The sequence below is a fragment of the Phacochoerus africanus genome, chromosome 11 (assembly GCF_016906955.1).
Source record: "Phacochoerus africanus isolate WHEZ1 chromosome 11, ROS_Pafr_v1, whole genome shotgun sequence".
NCBI lineage: Eukaryota > Metazoa > Chordata > Mammalia > Artiodactyla > Suidae > Phacochoerus > Phacochoerus africanus.
In genome coordinates, this window is record NC_062554.1 from 35,201,710 (window position 1) to 35,225,358 (window position 23,649).

The 23,649-nt window shown below is 35.7% G+C and overlaps 1 protein-coding gene across 1 annotated transcript in view; it reads left to right on the forward strand.

Moving 5' to 3' along the window:
- The first annotated feature begins 4,380 nt into the window (after window positions 1–4,380).
- The window catches only part of GRIA4 (glutamate ionotropic receptor AMPA type subunit 4), a 250,640-nt gene continuing 231,371 nt past the window's right edge, over window positions 4,381–23,649 (forward strand). The window contains exons 1-2 of the mRNA XM_047754351.1: window positions 4,381–4,426; window positions 6,091–6,330. Coding sequence (XP_047610307.1) covers window positions 4,381–4,426; window positions 6,091–6,330 — 286 coding nt within the window. The remainder of the gene's footprint in view (window positions 4,427–6,090; window positions 6,331–23,649) is intronic.

Consider the following 23,649-nt stretch of genomic DNA (forward strand, 5'->3'; position numbering starts at 1 on the left):
GAGGCCAGGGATCAAACCCTCGTCCTCATGGATACTAGTCACATTCGTTACTGCAGAGCCACGACAGGAACTGCCTTCCTCTTTCACTTTCCTTCCTTCTAAAGCCTTCTAAAGCAGCTACATATTAGTGGTATGAATGAATGCTATGATCTTCGCTGCACACAAATTATTGCCAAGGACGCCATCTTACTGTGAATGGAACCTTGGCTTCTCATGCTAAGTATTGGAAATAGTCTTCAGCTTAGCCATAGGCCTTGAAAGAAAAATGAGCCATATGTTTCCATTATGATGGCCTGTCTCTGAAAAGAAATGTGCAAACAAGCTTATATATTTTTACTAAGCTCTCGATTAGTTTAATTTAGAATTTGAATGTGCTTTCGAGCTGAGATGTCATAAAACTGAAAGGAGCATGTCAAGGGCCATGGAAATGCAGCCCTGATTATATCTCATTGCGATCTTTGATGGCATTGTCCAGAGCATCTTCAGAGAAAACATCTGAGAAAGTGAAAGGACTTAATTGTGATATAATTAAAGTGAAATATTTTTGTGTAATTTGCCTTTCAACTTGTCATTTATGGTGATGAGCTTCAGTAACTTTATGCATTGTAGCTAACCACCATTTAGATGTCTAAGAAAATTAGCTTTTACATATTAATAACCTATAATAAGGCCTTAAAGGCATAAATTAATGAATTCTGGGCCCAGCATGCTCCATCCACCATCTGATTGAGCCTTTTCAAATCTAAACATGAGGAGCTTATTATTTTAACAGCAAATAATCAGAGAAAGAGGAAGATGCTTAATGAATACTTTCTGACTTTGTAAAGATTTCGTATAAACTCTTAGTATTTTAAGGGAAATTATTTTAAAGATACAAATTGGTGATAATCTTTATTTTAGAAGGAAGATAAATGGGAGGATTCAAAAATTAGATAAATTCAGTGTGGAAAACAATAATCAGGAAAGTCTGGGACAGGAGCTATGCAGTGGGAGGTTGGAGAGAGAGATCAGAAATTAAGAGAATTTCACATGCATTTCCAAACTCTATGGTGCTGGGTGAACTCATAGCCTCATCATCTTCTAGCTAGTAAAAATTAAATGTATAAAAAAATTATAACATTGCTCTGATAAAAATATAAAAGTATGTTTTTGTCAGTTTTGAAGGCGTGTCCTTTTACCTGAATTTTAAATTGTTAAAAAATTAATATGTAATTTTGACTATAATTGGTTTCCATATATAGAACCATTAAATTTTATGTCACAATAGCTGGAAGTTTTCAGAAACTAAGCTTTAATTAAAAACTAATAATGAACTCATGCACAGTTAAAAGGGAGAGGAGGATATACATAAAGTTCAAAAGTAAGTTGTCGACTCACTATAGAAATGAAAACTTTTAAATACCCAAGTCACGTCAGCAACCAGAAAGTGAATTTTTTTTGGCTTCCAGCCAGTCATTGTACACTCTCCTAGTCTATCTTCTTTATTTATGTGGGTATGATTTTTATGATGTTGAGCTGTGTTGCCTCTATGACCACTTTCTGGAGAGTTTTTATCATGAATGGGTGTTGAATTTTATCAAAAGCTTTTTCTGCATCTACTGATATGATCATATGGTTTTAATTCTTCAGTTTGTTAATGTGGTATATCACACTGATTGACTTGTGGATACTGAAAAATTCTTGCATCTCTGACATAAATCCCACTTGTCATGGTGTATGATCCTTTTACTATATTGTTGGAGTCAGTTTCCTAAAATTTTGTTGAGGATTTTTGCATCTATGTTTATCAATGTTATTGGCCTGTAATTTTCTTATTTTGTGATATTTTTCTAGTTTTGCTATCAGAGTAGTCTCACTGAATGAGTTTGAAAGTGTTCCTTCCTCTGCAGTTTTTTGGAATAGTTTCAGAAGGATAGGTGTTAACTCTTCTCTAAATGTTTGGCGAAATTCACCTGTGAAGCCATCTGTTCCTGGACTTTTGCTTGTTGGGAGTTTTTAAATTACTGACTAAATTTTGGTATCACTATTTGGTCTGTTGGTATTTTTGATTTCTTCCTGGTTCAGTCTTGGGAGATAGTAACTTTCCAAGAATTTGTCCATTTCTTCTAGGTTGTCCACTTTATGAGTGTATAGTTGCTCATAGTAGTCTAGTAATCATTTGTATTTCTATGGTATCATTTTTAACTTCCTTTTAATTTCTGTTTTTATTGATTTGGGCTTTCTCTCTTTTTTTCTAGATGAGTCTGGCTAAAGGTTTATCAATTTTGTTTATCTTTTCAAAGAACAAGCTCAAACTATTACTTCTTTAGTCTCTATTTCATTTATGTTTGCTCTGACATTTATAATTTCTTTCCTTCTACTAAGTTTGGGTTTCATTTGTTCTTATTTCTCTAGTTTCTTTAGGTGTAAATTTAGGTTATTTGAGATTTTTCTTATTTACAAAGGTAATCTTGTAACATATATATTTTAGACATTTTATAGGTAAAACCATCAAGATTTGATCAAAGAGAGCAGATTGTGTCCTCCACTTCCCTGGCACCTGACCATCTCCCATTATAGGCAACAGTGAGATAGTTGTGATTTCTGCTGCTGTCCATCACCTTCATACCTCAGTCCCTGTCTAATTGGGGTTTTATGGTACAGTATCTCTATAGAACGTATTTTCAAAGTGCATGGAGTTTTGAACGCTCTGGTTGTAGTTTTATTGTATTTTAAATACATAATAGCAAGATGCCATATGATGACTCCATCTTCTCACCACTTTATATATTCAAGCAATCATTGTAAATTTGTTCTCCTAATATTTTAATGTAACATTTGTCCCTGAGGTAGATTAAATGTGATTTTAATCAGAAAGAGAAGTGCTTACCGAGATATCAATAAGATACTTCTTTTTTTCAAAGAGGTCCTCTAGATGATCCAGCATATGCTTACTGGATAACCATTAAGTTGTTAATGGCAACATTACAAAGTCTCACAGACAACTCATAGACCTTTAAAAATAAATCCTCAGGAGTTCCCGTCGTGGCTCAGCGGAAGTGAATCTGACTAGTATCCGTGAGGACACAGATTTGATTCCTGGCCTTGCTCAGTGGGTTAAGGATCTGGTATTGCCGTGTGCTATGGTGTAGGTCACAGATGCAGCTCAGATCTGGTGTTGCTGTGGCTGTGGTGTAGATTGGTGGCTACAGCCCCGATTTGACCCCTAGCCTGGGAACCTCCATATGCCACACGTGTGGCCCTAAAAAAGCCAAAATAAATAAATAATAAATAAATCCTCAAATGAAAATTTGCAAAATTTTTATCTATAACATTTTATACTTTTGATCTTTTACTCCTTGAAACATTGTACCTCTTTCATCTGTCAGTTCTGATAATGTCTGCTATAACCTGAAAATGAGTTGTTTCTCACCTCTATCCTCAGACAAAAGTTTCACTTCACATTCTTCCTGAAGCAACTCACATTGACTTTGACACTTACTTCCATATCTATGTATTTAACCCATTCGTTTTGCTCAAAATCATATTTTTATATGCAACTACTTGCTAGGCAACCGACACCTCGAATTCAAATCTCCAAAATGGAATCTATTGTCTTTGATGTAAAACTGCTCTCCTCCCACAGAATCCAAGCAAAATCCAAGCTATGCAATCCATCAAAGGTGGTTCAAAGGTGATATCACTACTATTTCCTCATTCACTTAAGGTAGAACCAAAAGTCATCCTTCAGTCTGTCTTCCTTGACTTCCTTCTTCCTCATCCTCTTCATCCAATAATTTATTAGATTCTGCCTAAGTCCTAAATATTTCCCAAATGTGACCTCTATCCTTTTGCCTGCAACAATGACTCTAGCTTTATTCCCTGTTTATCTTTTTCTTGGCCTGCTACAATAACCTACCTATTGGTTTCTATGTCTTTACTCAACTATTCTTCAAACCTTACTTCCACAGACAGGTGTTTCCTCCAGGCAGCCTTCTCTGTGTCCTCCGGACTCCTCTGTGCTTCCTCATTCCCTCTACCAATTCCTTATTGCATTAACCATGCTGAATTATCAATTTGTATCTCTGTTTCTCTTCCAGAGTGTGAACTTCTCAGTTGCAATACCCTATTCACTGTACTTTTTTAGAAGTGTTTAACACAATGACTAAGCAGAATGTAAGCATTTGTTGAATGAAACAATGAGTGGTAGTGTTAAAGCTATCCTTTTGGTGGTGCATTCTTTCTGCTACAAATGGAGGAAACACTAATTAATGCTTTTTACAAAACTTTATACAGTTTATCCAAACAAACAGTTATGTTTATGTTGAAAAATAGATAGTTTAGTAATCCACATTCAAATATCTAAAAGGCTGCATTGTAACCATAAATACCTGAAGTGGCATGGTAGTGGTTTGGTGGCAGATTACCGAGGAATGTGCACTCAACCGTAAAGCATTTCATGTTCAGGTGGAAAAAAAATTTAGGGACAAATAAATCTCATATTCTCTTGATCCATCAGGTCAGGTTGGTGATCCTCACTACAGATGTACTATAACAACTCATAACTTCTGTTATCTTAGCTCAGAAAATGGCAACTCCTAGACAAATGTATCCTACACATTATCTACAAATTGGCTAGTATAAAAGATAACTTAGAGAGTTTTAGTATTTTTTTCTTTTCTGTTCTGCTTTCTTCCCATTTTCCAGACTCAGTGTGATCACATGCCACACATTGCAATTTCAGCTTTTTCCTAATGTTTCTAGTTCTTATTGATTTCTTCATTGTGACATATTTTCCACCTGCAGGCTCTGATCATATTTCTGTTTCTAGAGATACAGTGAATTTCAAAAAAGAAATAAGTATAAGATTTTTACAAGAAAAACAATTAAATATTTTTTCTGTGCTCTAACTGGGTATATATCTGAGGAAGATGCAAACACTAATTCAAAAAGATATGTGCACCCCAGTGTACATGCAGCATTGTATCCCTTAATGCAGGTTTGTATCCTTGAAAGTGTAATTAGAAAAGTCACCCAAGTTTGAATCAGTTATGTGAAAAGAGTGATCAAAATATGACTAGGCAAGAATCTTGAGAAGAATTTTTTTTCTCTTTTTGAATTTGCTTTCTTGTCCTTGCAACAACTGGGAGTGTGGAAGAGAAAGACAAAGTGAGGTTGGGCACCTCAGGTTCTTTTACTTCAGGAAGACTTGATTCTCTTGGGCTTGGGAATTGCTTTGTCTTAGCTTTATGGCAACTTAAAAGCTACACAGCTGGCCACAATTCCACTGAACTTCTAGAACACCCCAAAGGTGACTTTCAGATAGTAGAACATGTCTTTTCAAACATGATTCAGGAGAACTCTAAGGTTGTCATAAAAAACAAAACTGCCATCACACACACACACACACACACACACACACACACACACACACACACACACACAAAAGTAACAATTTAGGATAAGAAACAAATGCAGTCCAATTCAAAACAGAAAAGATAAATTCATGTAACTTAAGAAGGTAGCACTGGGAACTCTATCTAGTCACTTATGGTGAAACACGTAAAATGAGGAAAAAGAATGTATACATGTATGTATAACTGGGTCACCATGCTGTACAGTAGGAAAAATGTATATGTCAATAAATGATAAAAAATTAAAATTTAATTTAAAAAAGAAGGATGACACATGGTAATTGAAACGCCTCTCCAATTAATCAGAAATTTTGAGAGTTTATTATTACATTTTCTCATGTAAGAAAAAATACAAATAAAAATTTGGATTTGCCACACTCCAAAGTTCCTAGCATGGGATTTGTAACATTCTCATGGAATGCCATATATTACTTCATTTTGGTCAAATTTCCCTTTATTTCAAGTTGGATATTTGAGAAAATCCCTTGTTATCTCATTCATTGCAGCACGTGAGTATGAGCTCAATAATTCACTAATTGATTATGCAACTAATTGTACACTTCGCTTTTACTCTTTCTTTAACTTATATTCCTGACGTATCAATTACTCAGAATTCTTTTTGGTGTCATAGACTGTAGATGTGAGTCAACAATTTTAGAGTGAGCTAATAGTTTGTGTTTTTCTTCTTTTGTTTCAGTCTGCTCCCAGTATTCTAGAGGAGTATTTGCCATTTTTGGACTCTATGATAAGAGGTCAGTACATACTTTGACCTCATTCTGCAGCGCCTTACACATCTCCCTCATCACACCAAGTTTCCCTACAGAGGGGGAGAGCCAGTTTGTGCTGCAACTAAGGCCTTCCTTACGAGGAGCACTCTTGAGTCTGCTGGATCACTATGAGTGGAACTGTTTTGTCTTCCTGTATGACACAGACAGAGGTAAGTTGCAATTCCACATCTGCATAAATAAAACTCAAATTTTCAATTTGAAATGGCTTTGTATCACTTGTGTGATTTAGCAAAATATTTTGGTCCCTAATATGGCTAAAATCAGAAAATGATGGAGGTATAGTCTCAGTATTTTTATCTTGAACTCTGGGGAAGTTTTTTTTATTAAATGAGCATCAAAATCACAGGGTTACTCATGAGGAAGACATGCTATGTTACCTTAGTTGAAATTAAAATAGATAATTTTTTTCAATTTCCATGATGATATTTCACAATTGTAAAATAAGTATGTGTTTTAACTCAAATGCAAATGATTTCATGTTTGGAACATCTTAAAATAGTAGCCACTTGAGCCATAGTGTTGAATTTGAAGTGCAGGACATTAAATGAGAAATTGAAGCGTTATGAAAATAAAGATTTGGTAGTAAGGCTTCTGCTTTCTGGCAACCTTTTACTTTACCTATCAGTCTGTAAAAATTAATAAGTGATACCTATTATCCATGTGTTGGAGAAACAAAATAAACTACCAATAAATTATTAGCAATCCATACAATTTTGTACAGTGTTGATATACTTTGACTTTTGGTTGGAGACATAAGGACTTCTAATTTTTTTTCAATTCTGTTTTTTGTTTAGTGACTAGAATCATAGTAACATATTATATTTCAAAATAAACATCAGGGAGTCACTTGTGAGGTCATATAAGATGTCACACCAGTGGTAGTCTTAGTACCTTACTAATATTGGCACTTTTTTTTTTTTTTTTTGCTTTTTAAAGGCTGCACTCACATCATATGGAGGTTCCCAGGCTAGGGGTCGAATTGGAGCTACAGCTGCCAGCCTACACCATAGCCACAGCAATCGCCAGATCCTTAACCTACTGAGCAAGGCCAGGGATTGAACCCACAACCTCGTGGTTCCTAGTTAGATTCATTTCCGCTGTGCCACAATGAGAACTCCTGGCATTCTTGACAAACTTACCTTTTAGAAACAAACTCAGAACATTTAATATCATCAATATATTTCCCTCATGGTTGTGGCATACTCTAATTCTCATTTGGAATTTGGAAACTGCTCATCGTATCTCATGATATTTTCCAATAGCTAACAATCCAAAACATCCTAGAGAATGTATTACAGATTAGAAAAAACTATCGCTCTGTTTATTTGTAACTTTTGGAAAAATTGTTAAACAAGAGGACACTGAAAATGAATCATAACCACATCATTGTTAGCGTGGGGAACAAGAAGGCTTGTTCATTGTTGGGGGAAATGGTATAGTCACTTTGGAAGATAATCTGGCAGCTTCTTACACAACTAAACTTACTCTAATATGTGTTTGTGTATATATATATATGTAATGTATTTGTGTATTATAGCAATCATACTCATTGATATTTACACAAACCACATAAAAACCTTCACATAGATGTTTATAACAGCATTCCTTCATGCAGATGTTTACAACAGCTTTATTCTTAATAGCCAAAACTTGGAAGCAACCAGGATGTCCTTTAATGGAATATTATTCAGATCTGAAAAGAAATGAGCTATTGAGACATGAAAAGACATGGAGGAAACTTAAACGCATATTACTAAGTGAAAGAAGTCATTCTGAAAAGGTGACACACTATATGACATGCTTGAAAGGGCCAAACTATGGAGACAATAAAAAGATCAGTGGTTGCCAGGCGTTAAGGAGGAAGGAGGGATGTATAGTTGGAGCACAAAGGATTTTTAGATCAGTAAAACTGCTCCATGTAATATTATAATGGTCTTTATACATTTGTCCAAACCCACAGAATGTGCCACACCGAGTGTGAACTCTAGAGTAAACTAGGACTTGGTGTGATAATGATGTACCAATGTAGGTTCATTAATTGTAAAATAGGTGTCAAGTGCAAAAAAATTACACTTCGATAAAATTGATTTTAAGTGTTTAAAAAATCAAATTATTATCTATTATAGTAACCCAAACCAACTTCAAAATATAAGACTTTATTCCAAGTGGTAATTGCATGAATGAAAAATAACATGTCAGGAAAATGGTCATTTCTTTATGTTCAAATGGCTCACTCTGTCATGATACTACCTGTCTTCTCAATATTCTGGGTCTTACTCAAGTACTTGCAAAGGACAAGAATAATTTCCTCCTCTGAAATTATTGTGCTTATTTTATGAGGTTATGATCACGAGCCAAATTTATCTCCTCTTAGATACAGTGTTTAAAATTATGTATCACTATCACCAACTGAGGTATGAACCTCAGTTAAGAAAGTATGGTTAACTTCTATCATAAACATAGTTGGCTAAGAGTCATCCATGTTTTCACATCATGAAGAATTAAAAGAATGAACATCAACATTAAAGATCAGAATTTTTAAAAATAATGCACAGGAGTTCCCATTTGGTGCAGCAGAAACAAATCCGACTAGGAACCATGAAGTTGCAGGTTTGATCCCTGGCATCACTCAGTGGGTTAAAGACCCAGCATTGCCGTGAGCTGTGGTGTAGGTCGCAGACGCGGCTAAGCTCTGGCGTTGCTGTGCTGTTGCATAAGCCATCAGCTGTAGCTCCAATTAGACCCCTAGCGTGGGAACCTCCATATGCCGTGGGTGCAGCCCTAAAAAGCAAAAAATAATAAAATAAAATAAAATAATGCACAAAACCAAGTGTAAAGAAGTAAGATAGAATTTTAGTATTTTTCTCTAAATCTTCTACTGGCATTCTGAACTGCTCATCTAAATATTTTTCCTGTTATAAGCAACTACCTCTTATGACCCTGAATTTCTCTATGAACTTGAGTGGAACAAAACTTTCTAATGCCTCATAAATTCTTACTTTGGAATAAGTTATTCCATTGTTCCTAGAAATTTTAGTCACTGTATATAGTGATCTTTTAAAATACAAGAGCTTCACTCTGTTATAACTTATAATAGTATTCTTATGTCAAATTGCAATAATGAAAGGAATGATATTTCCTCTGATACAAAACCTGTGTTCTAGTCCTGGTCTGCTATTGATGAACTGTGTGAACATGGATAAATTTTTGTCTACCCAAGAAGAAGGAAGGAAGAAAGAAAGGGAGGGAGGGAGGGATGGAGAGACAAAAGAAAGGAGGAAGGGAGGGAGGAAGGAAAGTTGAACTGCATTTTTTAAAGGAATATTCAACTGTCTTTAAGATTTCTTAATATTTTATATTTCAAATATTCTATTCCTTCCCTACAAATGGTTGGTGGGTAAAAAAACATAGTAGGTGGCATAAGCAATCTTTTTACTAGCAGGTGACTGTTTCTGTTCGTTTGACTGACTCTCAAAAGAGAAAAAAAATGTTCATTTATTTATTCATTTATTGTATCCATTTAGAATTCAATAAAACTTTTATTGTTCAGTTTTCATCAGGTACGTTGGTAAATATTAATAATGCAATAATGATCGAGAGTACTGAAAATAAATTAACTCCCTTGGCATGACTTCATTAGGAAATAGTACACAACACTCTACTTGATAACTAGAAACTTGCCTTTGGTGCATGGCCTGATGTTTTTACAATTTTAATTTGGAGCATAAGTATTTTCCAAAAGAGTTACCTTGTGGTGCAGTGGGTTAAGGATCCAGTGTTGTCACTGCAGCAGCTCAGGTCACTACTATGACATAGGTTTGACCCCTGGCCCAGGAACTTTCACATGCTGTGTGTATAGTCAAAAACAAAGATTATCTTTTAGGAAAAATGATTATAAGACATCATTTAAATACCAATTTTGATAGGGCTTTTGAGTTAATAAACATGAAGCTATTGAGTATTTAAAATGTGGCTTGTACACATACCTGAGGAACTGAATTTTAAATTTAGTTTAATTTTAATTGATTTTTTAAATAACTAATTTGCCTAGTAGCTACTATATTAGACAACACAGCATACCTAACCACTGAGCTCATTTGCAATAATATATTTTATTTTGAGTGACATTTCAAAATCTCTTCTTAATTCATATTTTACTATATAAGAAAAGAACTTAGAGAACATCCTGTGCATAATCTTTTTTATAGTAATTTTCACATTGCATTGTATATATATACATATCTTTTCTTCCCTTAGAAATGTAAGCCCTTCTCCAGTTATTATTGTATCTTTTTACATTTATACATTTTATGTAGGCATACTATAAATATGAAATAAACTAACAAATTAATCAAATGAAGTCATTGACAATAGGTATCAAGTAATTTTCGAGCTCTAGTAATTAATCATGTGATTCATTTTCTACTAATGGTACCAAGTTTTAATGGACTGACTAATTCATGGAGTAGTCAAAATGAAAGTTTCTCCTGTAAGAATGGAACTTGAATGCAGTTTTATTATGAAGAAATGTGGATCAGATTGAAAACTATCATCCTTGATTTAGACATATTGTCAAATATTTTTAAATTTTTTATTTTTTTAATTTTAAAATACTCGATATTTTTGGTAATGTAAAATCTTGATTTTTTTCAAATTCAATTAATATGTCACTTCCTTGAGTGAAAAAAATGACATTAATTTAAATATTTATAGGTAGTGGTTATTTTCCCATTTGAAATAAATCTTTTGGAAAGAGTGTATTTTTTATCTCTATTGCCCAGGATTTTAAGTATTTATGATGTGTTAAGTCCATTTCTTACACCACTAGTAACAAAGTGAATTTATTATCAAGAGAGAGATGAAGAGACATAAACCTAACATTTTTTAAATTCTAATTCTTATAATTCAGTATTTTTCAAAATTGTTATGATGGCCAGAAACTTTGATCTCATGTTCACTCTAAGCAATAACTGACTCTGACCTTTTTTTTACTTGATCCTGGTTCTCTTTCTTGCTTAATGCTCAGTGTTTTACCCACGTTAGTGCTTTCCAGGCTAATGGTGGTGTTTCCCATTTTGCTAAATATCTCGTTTCCACTATCTTGATAAATATTATAACATTGTATAAATGTTCCTAGGAGAAATATATTTGGCAAAGCATAGAGCATAAAACTTTATTTTGGCTAGTGTTGGCTTGTTTTCTTTGGTCTGTTGTTTTTTTTTTTCTTTTTAGCATTTTTTTTTAATTTACAAAAAAATGTTCTGCACATCACATAATGTGTTTTGAGACACCTAGGAAACAGTGTTGTATATGGCATAACATGTACATGCTGCTATCCCATGCTGAAGCTGGAAGAAGTAATAAGAGGCTGGAAAGAAATATGTTTGTGTGGTGATGGGAGGGGTCTTTCTGTTTTATTTCCGGTTTGGGAGTTTTATTGCATACATATCTTTTATTTTTAAAAACTTCCTTAAATCCTTTTGCAAAAAATGTTAAGATCTAAGTAATAGAAGAAAAAAAAAAGGACTCAGTGAAGAGGAAGAGTCATGAGACACTTTTCAATGACATCTCTTTTACTCCCTCCAAATAATCCTATATAAATCACTCCAAAGAACAGCTCCAATTCTCTTCTCTAGTTTTTAAATCATATTATTTTTTTTTATTGCTCTTTCCCTCATTCTCTGCCTCCCCTCAGAACCCAGAGTGTGTAGGCAACATGAATGATTTCAGGCACACTGGGAGCCTTAATCTTTCTTTTGTCCATGACCAGTTATGGACTCCTAGGATCCCCTTAAACTCAAATCCATAAATTATATAGAAGGATGACAGAGCAGATAACTCTAAGGAATACAACATGATAACTTGAATTTACACCAAAGTAAAATTACTGACATCTATTCCTTCTTTGAAATCCCTTTCAGATAGGGGTGGGATGGGGAGAACCAGAGGTAACTATACAACCCCTCAACTGGACTTGGAGTGCTTAGAGTCTTCTGACTACAAGCACAATTTGTTTTCTCAATCTCCCCATCTCCAATTCCTAATTACCTGCATATACTGATACTCTGCTAACACACATCTACTGTTAATTGTGCTACTTAAAATGTTTCTGGACTGTTTTTTCTTATTAAAAACAAAATTAGAAACACAGTGCAAAACAGTGTTAATTGACATATAAATTCAGGAGAAGTAGGAATATTTTTTTCTAATCTGATATTATCAAAGAAGGAATGAGCAATTTATCTTTAATTCTTCATAATATTAAGCCCTATTTTTAACTTATTTTCTAAGTTTTTCCTGAAAAAAAAAAAAGAAAACCCTCACCAAGATGAAGGAGTCCCATTTTTGTAAACCTCCCAAGACAACTCTCAGGCAGTTATCTATAGCTGTAGTGAACCCATTAGGATTTGAACTATATTTTATTGCTCACCCAAATATATTATCTTGCTGACTTTTATTACATATGGCCAGACTGACAAAGCCTAATATTTGTTTGTTGCTAGTTGCCAAATGTAAGAAAAACCCATTCCAGTACTTAACTGTGTTTTTCAAACATGTGTCACTACCTTCCTGCTGGATCCAGGCCAGTGGGAGGTCAAAGGAAAATACAAGTATAAAAATAATAGTGGATCTTTCCATGGAGATTCTAACTTGTAATTGAGGGAGAAATAGTATAGCAACCCCCCTGATGCATGGAGAATATATTTCAAGACCTTCAGTGGATATGTGAAACCATGGATACCAAACCCTTTATATGTTTTGTTTTTCCAGTGATAAAGTTTAATTTATAAATTAGGCACAGGAAGAGATTAATAACAAGACTGAATAAGAAAATAGAAAAATTATAACACTATACTATAATAAAATTTATGTGAATATGGTCTCTCACTCTAAAAATATCTTATTGTAAAAATATAATACCTTTTCGTCTTAACTAAACATTTATCACATACTGTGTCCATAACTTTGCCATTTGGAGTGTAGCAGCAAAACTAGCACAAATTTCTTCTTCCTTCTTTACACTTTCACAGACAGATTTGTTCTAAAAATGGACTTTAACAACCTCAGCATACTATTTTTTTTTCTTATTAAATCAAAAACTTTCACCTTTTCACTTAAAGGAAACTCTTTACAGTTTCTCTTTAGCATCCAACTTGCCAGCATCACTGTTCTTGTGCTTTGGGGCCAAAATTAAAATAAGAGTGACTTGAACACAAGCATTGTGATACCACAACAGCTGATCTGATAATCAAACTGGCTGCTAAGTGACTAAGGTTCAGGGTAGCTAGACAAAGGGAGGATTGACCTCTCAGGCAGAATTAAGCTGGAACAGCGGGAGATTTCATCACACTACTTGGAAGGGCATGCCATTTCAATTTTATGAATTGTTTATTTCTGTGCTTTTCCATTTAACATTTTTGAACCATGGTTCACTGAGGTTACTGAAACTGTGGAGGGTGAAAATGTGAGTAACAGGAAATCCTATAATCAGAAAGAGACAAAGCAGTCCCTGCTCTTTCAGAGCATCTCCTTTGGTGTCACTGCAATGTTTATCCCTGCCCTTACTAACCCAGATTCCATAGGCTTTAATCACAGTGGGTGAGGAAGGGGAGCAGTGGACTAAAAGGTGAATGAATGGGATGAAGGTGTGCTGATGAGTATGTCTATAAAGAGGGTTATGTGTCTAATCACTTTTCCCTGGGGCGAGGAGGCAGAGAGAAGCACACTCCTATCTGTCACCTTCTACTTTCCCTGGCTATAGAGTGAAAGATTTGAGGGCAAATTCTGGAAGTTATATGCTGAAAGAATGCTGGACTCTAACAAGGAGGATGAATCGGAACAGAAATGCTAAACAAGGGAATAGCAAAAAACAATGATATGAAGCTAAAGCAAGGGTAGTCAAAGAAGAGGGCAGAGCAAGGAGCAGCAACACAAGCAGGGAGTTGACAGAATGGAGAAATTCTGGGATGAAATACAGAAGCCTAAAGTTGCATTTGTGGTATCAGCAGCTTTTCAAACATTCATTTGAAAGGTTAAAGAGCTGAGTGGGATGGCAGGGAAAATAAGTATGCACCTTCCATGAATATTTGTGCTGGGTCAGTTTGATTGTTACTTAGGCACTAGACACATTGTTGGCTGACTGACAGATCACCTCTCTGGGTGTTCTTCCTTTATCACTTCCTGCTCACTGTCAGTATTTGGTCTCTGAAGAAAAGATAAGAACATATCTAGGGGGGAGAGATTAAGGTGGCAGAATAGGAGGACATGGAACTCATCTCCTCCCAAGAACAGATCAAAAACACATCTCCCTGTGGAACAGTTCTCACTGCTAACAAACAAGAGACCAGCAGAAACACTACTGTACACATGAGGCAGTAAGAAAGATCCAAACAGACTCAGGTAGGAAGGGAAGAGAAACAGTCAGGTCAGGACTTGTTCCCCTGAGAAGGAACACAGAAGAGAAGAGATCCCCCTGGGGAGTGAGCAGTTTGAGCTACATATTGGGCACCCAGACCTGAGACTTAACATGGAGAAGACAAGTCCCCTTGGCTAGTTAGAGGGCCAGTGGAACTAACAAGAGGGCTGTGGCAAGCCTAGACTCCACTCCTGAGGAGTGCACATACAATTGCCTTCTCCTGAAATATGGCAGAGAGAATGAATTGAAATTTCACGGGTCACTGCCTGATTTCCCATGACTGCCCCTGCGCATATCCCAGCCTGAGCTGAGCAACTACCCCAGCCCCAGTTGCCTCAAGACACAGCTCCACACTAGAATGAGAGTTGCCACAATCAAGAGGAGAACTCATCTCTGAGGAATAGACAGCTCAGATCCCAAGCTGTGTCTGAGTGGAGCAGCCATGACAGCCATGTGCTACACAGGCAGCACATCAGAAGTGGTCTAGGGTTCTGACTATGGCCAGACCACCATAGCCCATTCCCAGACTAATGCAGAGCACCAAGCACTTTCTCTCCTAGGGGCAAGGGCACAGGTGCTGGGAGGTTGGAACACAGACACTTAAAGGGAAAGGAGCCAACCCTCAGGGCTTCTGTTCCAACACCTTATCCCAGATAGGGTAGTAATGGCCACTGAACAGAAGAGAAGCCCCAGCTACACCTGGCTCTGACCTAGCCACCCCCTCTCAAACCCCACCTCCTTCAAAGGTGATAGCTACCAGTACATAGGGGAAGGAATGTATCTTGTGTTTATGTCAGATCCAGCTCTGACCAGAAGACTATATGAGGACACTCCCACACAAAGACATCCTCCTTCAGGACTTCAATAGGCAGCTGTTTCACCTAATTGCAGAAAGACAAAGTTAAACAGAATGAGAAAACAGAAGAATTTATTTCAATTGAAAGAGCAAGAAAAACCTCTGAAAAAATGACGAATGAAACAAATAAATAACTGACCAGATAAAGAGTTCAAAGTATTAGTAATAAGAATGCTAACTGAATTAGGGAAAAGAATTAAGGAACACAGTGATAACTTTAAAAGGAAACTAGGAAATATAAAAAGCAATCTGAAATGAACAATGCAATAACTGAAATGAAAAACACACTAAAAGGAATTGATAGCAGACTAGATGACACAGAAGCAAACTTAAGCCATTTGAAAGATACACTAATGGAAATCACCCAATCAGAACAGAAAAAAAAAAAATTTTTTTAATGAGAACATTTTAAAGGAACCTCTGAGACAACATAAATTGTACTAACATTCACATTCTTTTTTTTTTTGTCTTTTTGCTATTTCTTGGGCCGCTCCCGCGGCATATGGAGGTTCCCAGTCTAGGGGTCGAATCGGAGCTGTAGCCACCGGCCTACGCCAGAGCCACAGCAACGCGGGATCTGAGCCGCGTCTGCGACCTACACCACAGCTCACGGCAACGCCGGATCCTTAACCCACTGAGCAAGGGCAGGGACCGAACCCTCAACCTCATGGTTCCTAGTCAGATTCGGTAACCACTGCGCCACGACGGGAACTCCTACATTCTACAGGCCCCAAAAAGAGAAGAGAGAAGAAAGTTATAAATGTATTGAGTAAAATTATATCTGAAAATTTCCCAAAGCTAAAGAAGGAAACAGACACCCGGGTACAGTAGGCATGAGGGTCCCAAATAAGATGAACCAAAGCAGATCACACCAAGACATAAGATAATTAAAAGGCCAAAGTTAGAGAATTCTAAAAGGCAACAAGAGAAAATGAAGAGGCAACCTCCTTAAGGCTATTGGCTGATTTGTCTGAAGAAACTTTGCAAGCCAGAAGGCAATGGCATTACATAGTCAAAGCCCAGAGAGAGAAAAACCTGTCACCTTGGATATAATATGCAACAAGATTATCATTTAGAATAGAATCTTTCCCTCTAAAATAAGGAATAAGACAAGAATGCCCACTCTCATCCATTTATTTAATATAGTATTGGAAATCCTAGCCACGAGGCTCAGAAAAAGAAATAAAAGGCATCCAGATTGGAAGGAAGGATGTCACTGTTTGCAGATGACATGATATTATGTAGAGAAAACCCTAAAGCCTCTATCAAATAACCATTAGAACTAATAAATGAATTCAGTAAATTCGCAATACATAGAAATCTGTTAATTTTCCATACACTAACAATGAACAATGAAAAAGAGATATTATGGAAACAATACCATTGACAATCAAATAAAAAAGAATAAAATACCTGGGAATAAACTTAACCAAAGAAGTAAAAGACTTATACTTTGGAAAAACACTGATGAAGGCATTTGAAAATGATATAAAGAAATGGAAAGATATCCCGTGTTCTTGAATTGGCAGAATTAATAATGTTAAAATGTCCACATTACCCAGAACAATCTACAGACTTAATGCAATCCCTATAAAAATACCCATGATATTTTTCACAGAACTAGAACAAATAATCCTAAAATTTATATGGAACCTGAATTGCCTAAGAAATCTTAATAAAAAGGAACAAAGCTGGAGGTATCATGCTCCCTGACCTCACTATATTACAAAGCACTAGTAAGGAAAACAGCACGGTACTGTCACAAAAACAGGGATGGAAATTCAGAACTGAAACAAACATTACAAAGTAGGACTATGAGAAAAAGAATTCTGATTTTCCCTTATGATGACTATAGGTCAAAAGACCAGAACAGAGAACACAGAAATAAACCCACACATGGTCACTTATGGTCAATTAATCTGCAACAAAGGAGGCAAGAATATACAATGGAGAAAAGATAATCTCTTCAGTAAGTGATGCTGTGAAAACTGGACAGCTACATGTGAAAGAATGAAATTAGGACATTTTCTCATACCACATAGATAAATAAACTCAAATTGGATCAAAGGGGAGAAACCATAAAGTTTCTAGAAGCGTACATAGACAGAACTGTACATAGCAATACTTTTTTGTATCTATCTCTTATGGGGAAATAAAACCAAAAATAAATGGGACCTATAATTATTATTGATTATTATTAATTATTAAGTTTAGTAACTTAAAAGCTTTTGCACAGCAAAGGAAAGCATTGTCAAAATGAAAAGACAACCTATTGAATAGGAGAAAATATTTGCAAATGATATGGTCAATACGGGGTTAATATCCAAAATATATAAACAGCTCGTACAACTTAATATAAAAAGAATCTAATTAAAAATGAGCAGAAGACTTGAATAGATATTTTTCCAAAGAACACATACAGATGACCAACACACGCATGAAAAACTGCTAATCATCAGATAGGCAAATTGAAACCATAAGATACTACCTCATACCTGTGAGAATGATTGTCATCAAAAATTCTGCAAACAACAAATGTTGGTGAGGATGTGGAGAAAAGGGAACTGTTGTGGGAATGCATACTGGTGTACCATTATGGAGATTCCTCAAAAAACTAAAAATAGAACCACCATATGATCCAGTAATTCCATTGTTGAATAGATATCTGAAGAAAACAAAATGACTAATCCTAAAAAATACAATGCACTCCAATGTTCATAGCAAATTATTTACAATAACAAAATATGGAAGCAACCTGTATGTCCATCAACAGATGAATGGATAAAGAAGATATCTATGCAGATGACATGATACTATACATAGAAAACCCTAAGGACTCAACCCCAAAACTACTTGCACTGATTAATAAATTCAGCAAAGTAGCAGGATATAAGATTAACATTCAGAAGTCAGTTGCATTTCTGTATACCAGCAATGAAATATTAGAAAAGGAACACAAAAATACAATACCCTGTAAAATTGCACCTCACAAAATCAAATACCTCGGAATACACCTGACCAAGGAGGTAAAGGACCTATATGCCGAGAACTATAAAACTTTCATCAAAGAAATCAAAGAAGATGTAAAGAAATGGAAAGATATTCCATGTTCCTGGATTGGGAAAATCAATATTGTAAAAATGGCCATACTACCAAAAGCAATCTACAGATTCAATGCAATCCCTATCAGATTACCCAGGACATTTTTCACAGAACTAGAACAAACAACCCAAACATTTATATGGAACCACAAAAGACCCAGAATTGCCAAAGCAATCCTGAGAAACAAAAACAAAGCAGGAGGCATAACTCTCCCAGACTTCAAGAAATACTACAAAGCCACAGTCATCAAAACAGTGTGGTACTGGTATCAAAACAGACAGACGAATGGAACAGAATAGAGAACCCGGAAATAAACCCTGACACCCATGGTCAATTAATCTTTGACAAGGGAGGCAAGAACATAAAATGGGAAAAAGAAAGTCTATTCAGCAAGCATTGCTGGGAAACCTGGACAGCTGCATGCAAAGCAAGGAAACTAGAACACACCCTCACACCATGCACAAAAATAAACTCCAAATGGCTGAAAGACTTAAATATACGACAGGACACCATCCAACTCCTAGAAGAAAACATAGGCAAAACACTCTCTGACATCAACATCATGAATATTTTCTCAGGCCAGTCTCCCAAAGCAATAGAAATTAGAGCAAAAATAAACCCATGGGACCTCATCAAACTGAAAAGCTTTTGCACAGCAAAGGAAACCAAAAAGAAAACAAAAAGACAACTTACAGAATGGGAGAAAACAGTTTCAAATGATGCAACCGACAAGGGCTTAATCTCTAGAATATATAAACGACTTATACAACCCAACAGCAAAAAAGCCAATCAATCAATGGAAAAATGGGCAAAAGACCTGAATAGATATTTCTCCAAAGAAGATATACAGATGGCCAGCAAACACATGAAACAATGCTCAACATCGCTGATTATAAGAGAAATGCAAATCAAAACTACCATGAGATATCACCTAACACCAGTCAGAATGGCCATCATTAATAAATCCACAAATAACAAGTGCTGGAGGGGCTGTGGAGAAAAGGGAACCCTCCTGCACTGTTGGTGGGAATGTAAACTGGTACAGCCACTATGGAGCACAGTTTGGAGATACCTTAGAAATCTATACATAGAACTTCCATATGACCCCACAATCCCACTCTTGGGCATCTATCCAGACAAAACTCTACTTAAAAGAGACACGTGCACCCGCATGTTCATTGCAGCACTATTCACAATAGCCAGGACATGGACACAACCCAAATGTCCATCGACAGATGATTGGATTCGGAAGAGGTGGTATATATACACAATGGAATACTACTCAGCCATAAAAAAGAATGACATAATGCCATTTGCAGCAACATGGATGGAACTAGAGACTCTCATACTGAGTGAAATGAGTCAGAAAGACAAAGACAAATACCATATGATATCCCTTATAACTGGAATCTAATATCCAGCACAAATGAACATCTCCTCAGAAAAGAAAATCATGAACTTGGAGAAAAGACTTGTGGCTGCCTGGGGAGGGGGAGGGAGTGGGAGGGATCGGGAGCTTGGGCTTATCAGACACAACTTAGAATAGATTTACAAGGAGATCCTGCTGAGTAGCATTGAGAACTATGTCTAGATACTCATGTTGCAACAGAACAAAGGGTGGGGGGAAAAATGTAATTGTAATGTATAGATGTAAGGATAACTTGATCCCCTTGCTGTACAGTGGGAAAATAATATATATATATCTATTTCTAGATATATACAATGGACTATTACTCATCCGTTAAAAAGAATGAAATTTTGCCATTGCAACATGGATGGACATAGAGAGTATGATACTCAGTGAAATAAATCAGACAAAGACAAATACTGTATGTTATCACTTATATGTAGGAAATAAAAAGTGAAACAAACCAATGCATATAACAAAACAGAAACACTCACATATATAGAGAACAAACTAGTGATTACTGGGGGGAGAGAATAAGGACGTGGGGCAGATACAGGTGCAGAGTTAAGAGATATAGCTACTATGTACAAAATAAATAAGCAACAAGGATATATGTATGGTATAGCACAGGGAAATACTGTGATTATTTTATAATAACTTTAAATGGAATATAATCTAAAAATACTGAATCACAATGTTACACAATTTTACTATGATAGTATAAATCAGCTCTATTTTAATAAAATATATAAAAAAGTAAAATAAAGTATTAAAAGAACAGATCTGAATCAGACCTTTGCAGGCCCTACTCAATGGAAAGGTGATTATGCCTAGCCCAATGGAAACTTAGAATTTAAACAAATTACAAAATAAGTAATTTGTCCAAAAGAGTTCTGATTTTCCCCCGTGGTGACCATCATAATGCTTTTTCAAAAATACTAATTTTTTAAGGTTTTGCTCTGATAGAGCCCTGAGCACTTGCTGAACCTGTCAATAGAGATATTCAGCCACATCTGAGGACCAAGGGGCAGGAACACATTCACTGAGAACCCTTAATTTGATGGAATGTCTGTGGGTATAATGTTTTAGCATTACAATGCATAATGTATAGTGTCTTATCTTAAAAGGACAAATTGCATAAGCTTTTTCATGGTTCCAACTTTTCAGTGACTCATAACTTTCTAAAGCAATAAATTTGCAAGTGACTTGCCATATCCTGACATCTTCATTTTTAAAAACATTGCTTATTTGAAGATCTGAGGGAAAAAGCTTTTAGAGTTCTGATTGAACACAATGCCTCAAGATAATTTATATTGTTTCAATTGATTTTCCTTCTATTATAAAAATGGAACAATATGTGCATGCTAATGACAAGGCACAATTAAGATTTAAATCCTTACAGTGTAAAAGATAAAGTTTACTCAGTTGATGTGTTTGTATAGTTTATTCAACATATTGTTGCAACAAATATGACATCAGGAATATGGAAGCAGGTAACTTACTACTTGAAGCAATGAAAAAGTGTTCCTAGGTATGAATTCCCTAGTTTAAGCTGTGACAGCCCTGTCATTTTTTAGCATGTTTAGATAGAAATAGTTCCAGAATTATTTCAGTTCTATAGTCCAGATTTTGTCAGTGGAGGACAGTCATAAGTCCACAATAGTAAGTGCCCGAATTCAAATTCCAGCTGTTCTACTTATTATGTGTTCCTTGACACAACTAGATCTCAGTTTTCTATTCGGGGAAATGATAGTAGTGGTAGTAGTATCCTAATACCTTAATAATCTGTGCTTAAATACCAATAAATGTTTATCACTTTAATATTATTAACCACAAATTAAAGATGTTTGGTTAATATTTCACATAATATGAAATAAATTTTAATTATAAGATACTTTATGATATATAAACCTTCATAATACATGCAGATTGAAGCTTAAATTTTGCTTTCTTATTTTTCCTTTCCTTTGTAGACTTTCTCTTAACTTTTCCTAAAATACTGTTATTCCTCCTTGGAGTCTATCCTCAGCCACTTTGCCTTTGTAGTTTGTTTAAATCCAAAGCTGCATATGTCCTATCCCTGATTAGAATTTATTTCATGACTTTTCATTACTCTTCATATAAAGTCCAAATTCTTTAAATGATACTCTACAATCCGTCTCTTGATTGCTTCTCCCAGAACACTTCATAGTCCACTTCCCATGAAAAAGCAATCCCCAGTGAAAGTGGCCTTTCTAAAGATGTTGAGCCGTAAGTTCTTTCACTTGCCTTGACAGCTTTGCAAATGCCATTTCCTCAAACATTTATTGCACATTCCTGTTTTCTGCAGTAACTCATTCATTTTCAGGTCTGAGCATAATTTCCTTCAAGCAGTCTTTTTCTACACATTTATGCTTGAGTGAGTTAACCCTCTTACATATGCTCCCATAGCATTTGGGCTTATCTCTATGAAACCTGGTATTCTCTGTGTTTAATTCTATGCCTTTGTCATCAGACTCTTTAAGGTCTATAGCAGCAGGAATTTCGACCTACTAACTGAGTTTGCCTGTACCAGTTAGGACTGTACCAGCTATTTAGTAACATTCGGTAAATGTGAATGAATGAATCTCATGGTGTCATCTTCACTTGTAAGATAGTGATTTCAAAATCTGTATTTAGAATTCAGTCCTCAATCCCAAGCCAGACTCATTTCCATAGTAACTTTTGAATGAATGTCCCATTTGTATTTAAAAACAACATTTGGATGGTGACTCTGTCACCTGCCCCCTCAAATTTGTTCTTTTTCATACATTCTCTATCCTAGAAGTTGGTTCTTCTGCCTTTTGTGCTAGCTAGCTAAAGAAGAACCATCTTTACTCCTTTTTCTCCAAACCAATCATCAGTCCAAATGTGTGCCACATAAAAATATACCCAATGCATCCCTATTCCATGTGAGTTTGTGGAAGACAGATTTGAGGAGGACAGTAGTGGAGCCTTTGCTCAGGCTCTTTGCAGTCTCCCGTATCAGTCACCTTCTGTCCTTGGCTCAAGCACTGCTCTTCTTAAGTCCATCTTGCACCATTTGTGAACTATTTGCAACACATACCACAGATCTGTCACTTGTGTGCTTAAAATCTTTAAAAATCTTCAAAAAGATTCAAAAGTTATGCATTGTACTTACAAATACTTGTTAGGAAGATTCACCTATGTATTTGGAAAGAATAATTTCATTAGGTTCTTGTGTAAAGTGTGATATTTCTAAGGAAAGTGCCATGGAAGATTATTACAAACCATTTTCTATCTTGGATAGTTATCAAATAGGGATAGTTTATGCTACAAATAGTAACAAATATAAAATAATAGGTTTTTCTAGAAGAACTGAGAGTGAGAGAAGAGAGGCAGTGTGGGCAGCAAAAACCAAGGTGTGAAAGTGAAAACCTCATGGAGTTCTACAGATGTTAAGAATTCTGAGGGAGGGAGAGGGAGGGATCGGGAGCTTGGGGTTATCAGACACAACTTAGAATAGATTTACAAGGAGATCCTGCTGAGTAGCATTGAGAACTATGTCTAGATACTCATGTTGCAGCAGAACAAAGGGCGGGGGGGAATGTAATGTATACATGTAAGGATAACTTGATCCCCTTGCTGTACAGTGGGAAAATAAAAATTAAAAAAAAAAAGAATTCTGATTTGGTTAAAACCTTTGG